General features: G+C 33.6%; 1 protein-coding gene across 6 annotated transcripts in view; it reads left to right on the forward strand.

Annotated features, from left to right (window-relative positions):
- The window catches only part of LOC123012697 (diuretic hormone receptor-like), a 97,813-nt gene that overhangs the window by 49,268 nt on the left and 46,017 nt on the right, over positions 1-2,528 (forward strand). For all 6 annotated transcript variants that reach the window (XM_044410778.1, XM_044410820.1, XM_044410812.1 and 3 more), the window contains one exon: positions 332-651. In XM_044410778.1, the coding sequence (XP_044266713.1) occupies positions 357-651 (295 nt within the window). In that variant the 5' untranslated portion in view covers positions 332-356. The remainder of the gene's footprint in view (positions 1-331; positions 652-2,528) is intronic.

Below are 2,528 nucleotides of genomic sequence, written 5' to 3' on the forward strand. Positions count from 1 at the left end.
AAATTTTCCCAAATTCATTCAATTTTAAAAAACATTTTAGAAGTTGTTTTTTGCCTATTTTTTACGAAAAAAACCCACGAAAGCTCTCTTTTTAAGTCTCTGAAGCTGTGACTTGCGTATGTTTTCATTAAAACTTGTCTGGGTGAACTCCCAATTTTTGAAAATTTTCGCAAATTCACTCAATTTCTGTGCTCCCAAAGCGCAAAACCACTTATCACCGCGCCACTGCATATTTACCCAAAACAATAAAACCATATATCAAGCAGGCAAACAAACTGATAAAGAAAATCCCACTTAGAGTCCACCTAACTCCCTCAATTGTGTTTCGCAGATTCGTGTGTCAAAATGCATCAACAATGAGTTGGCCCGAATCGCTCCCCCAGGACCAGGAGCCCGTCGACGCCGACTTGTGGCCCACCTCCGAGAACGACCTCAACGAGACCGAAGACATCAAAATCCGACTCAACATCACCTTGCAGCAATGCGCCAATCTCTACGCCAACAGGACCACAGCCCTCGTCGAGAGCCACCCAGATGGGTTCTGTCCCGTCACCACCGATGGGTTGCTCTGCTGGCCGCCCACACCCATCAACGAGACGACTTATGTTAAGTGTTTCGCGGAATTGATGAACATTAGATACGACGATACGCGTGAGTATGGAGTTTGAAGGGTGATTTCGCGGGATTATATCATGTAGATGAGACGGTTTTGAGGGGGTGTAATTTTAGCTTCCTTGTGATAGAGATTTGCTTAGAGTGGTGCAAAGAAAGGGAGAGGGAAGGAAATTCCAAGAAATTTTTATTAAATCAAAATCTTTTAAGCTCCCTGATATTAAAAGCTTAGTGCGTGGAAATGTAAACAAAAATATTTTTATTTCCCTTGCGTCACATTTTAAGAAACAATTCGGATGAGGTTTATTAAAATTTGGGTATAAAAATATATCTGACATTTTAATTAAAAAAAAAAAAATTAATAACAATATTCAAACTTGGGTTAATTAGAGTAACATAAAATAGTTTTGGTACAACTTTTTACTAGAGAACGTAACAATTCCATTGTAGTTTTGTGTAAATAAAAGATAAAAAAATATCCTTTCTTCAATATTAACTCGCAATGTTTGTCGTTAATTATAGTTTCAGAATATTTTTACAATTTCAATATTGCCGTAAGATTAACAAAGTGTTGAAATGAATTTTGTTTGTTTTGTTGCTATTTATAGTGTGCGAGTTACTCAACGAGAATTATTTACCAACATTAAAAAAATAATAATAATAAAAGCATTAAAAATACACATTCAAGTGTTCAAAATATAAAAAAATATAAAAAAAAACATATTTTTATCCGCAAACGTTATAAAAGTGACTATTATGACTACATGAGCCATCGAGTAAAAATTCTATTTTTGCGCCTAAGCGTTTTTACTTTTACCATGACATTATTGACATTTACCAGTGTGGTTTCTTTCTTATTTTATCCGCTGCTTCAGCAGTACATTGTAGATCATCAGCATTCGACATCTTGCACTACTAACTGCACTAACTAGTGCAGTTTTAATTAATTTAAATAATTAATTTTAATTTTTAAGTTAACTAACTTAATAAACACTTTCGAAAATCTCAACACAAATTCCAAAACTGACGCGTTGTGTTTGTTTATAAGCGTTGTTATGATTTCATTACTTGCAAAGCGTCCTGATTATTTTGTTCATTTACTTGCTAATTATAGTGTAGCTCTTTACGCTCAATACGAATACGTTTCCGGATAATGGCCATTTTTAGTTTTTCATAAAAAAGGTCATAACTAAAAAACTATAGATCATAGGTCAAAACGGTACAGGCGAATTCTCCGGTTAATTTTACATACAGGGTGTGTCAGAACTTGCGCCCCAGAGAAAAATTTCAAGTAAGATAAAATACCATAAACGTGGAAAATATGTTAAAAAAATTCTGGCGCATCCTGTATAGTGTCAATTTCTGATATAATTCAGAAAAATTTGATTTTTTGTCTACAAACGGATATAGTGACTACTTATAGCCCTATTCTTGGCTTTATATACTCAATATTTCAAAAACTACTAATGACAGGCTTTGCCACTCATTTTCTTAAATTTGCATTCGAGCTTCAATAATAAAACTTGTTTTTCAATATACTATTTTAATAAAGCTTTAAATTAATAAAAATTGAAGTAATTTGCTCGGTGTTCCTACCATTCTAAATTTTTTTAGTGAAACTTTTTGAAAATTTTTGGTCCGTCTATCGCATGTCGCATATGGCGGCGCCCATGGCCCGCATCAGCTGACCGTGTAGCATTTATATTCTTACTCATTCGTGCAAGTGCTCCGGGGTATTTGTGTGTTTTGATCAGTGTAAACCACTTGCATCGTGTTTTTTTTAAACCATAGCAGTTTTTTTTAAATATGTACTATTCAAAGTTGTTTTTTTGAAATTTTGGTTAAAAACTAATAAAACGTTTTTTAAAAGTTTTTTCTTTTATTCTTCTATTTTTCTTCTTATTGCAATAGTGTTT

Source organism: Tribolium madens, unplaced genomic scaffold (assembly GCF_015345945.1).
Source record: "Tribolium madens isolate multiple individuals breed KSU strain unplaced genomic scaffold, Tmad_KSU_1.1 Scaffold_19;HRSCAF=116;Tcas5.2_LG9, whole genome shotgun sequence".
Lineage (NCBI taxonomy): Eukaryota > Metazoa > Arthropoda > Insecta > Coleoptera > Tenebrionidae > Tribolium > Tribolium madens.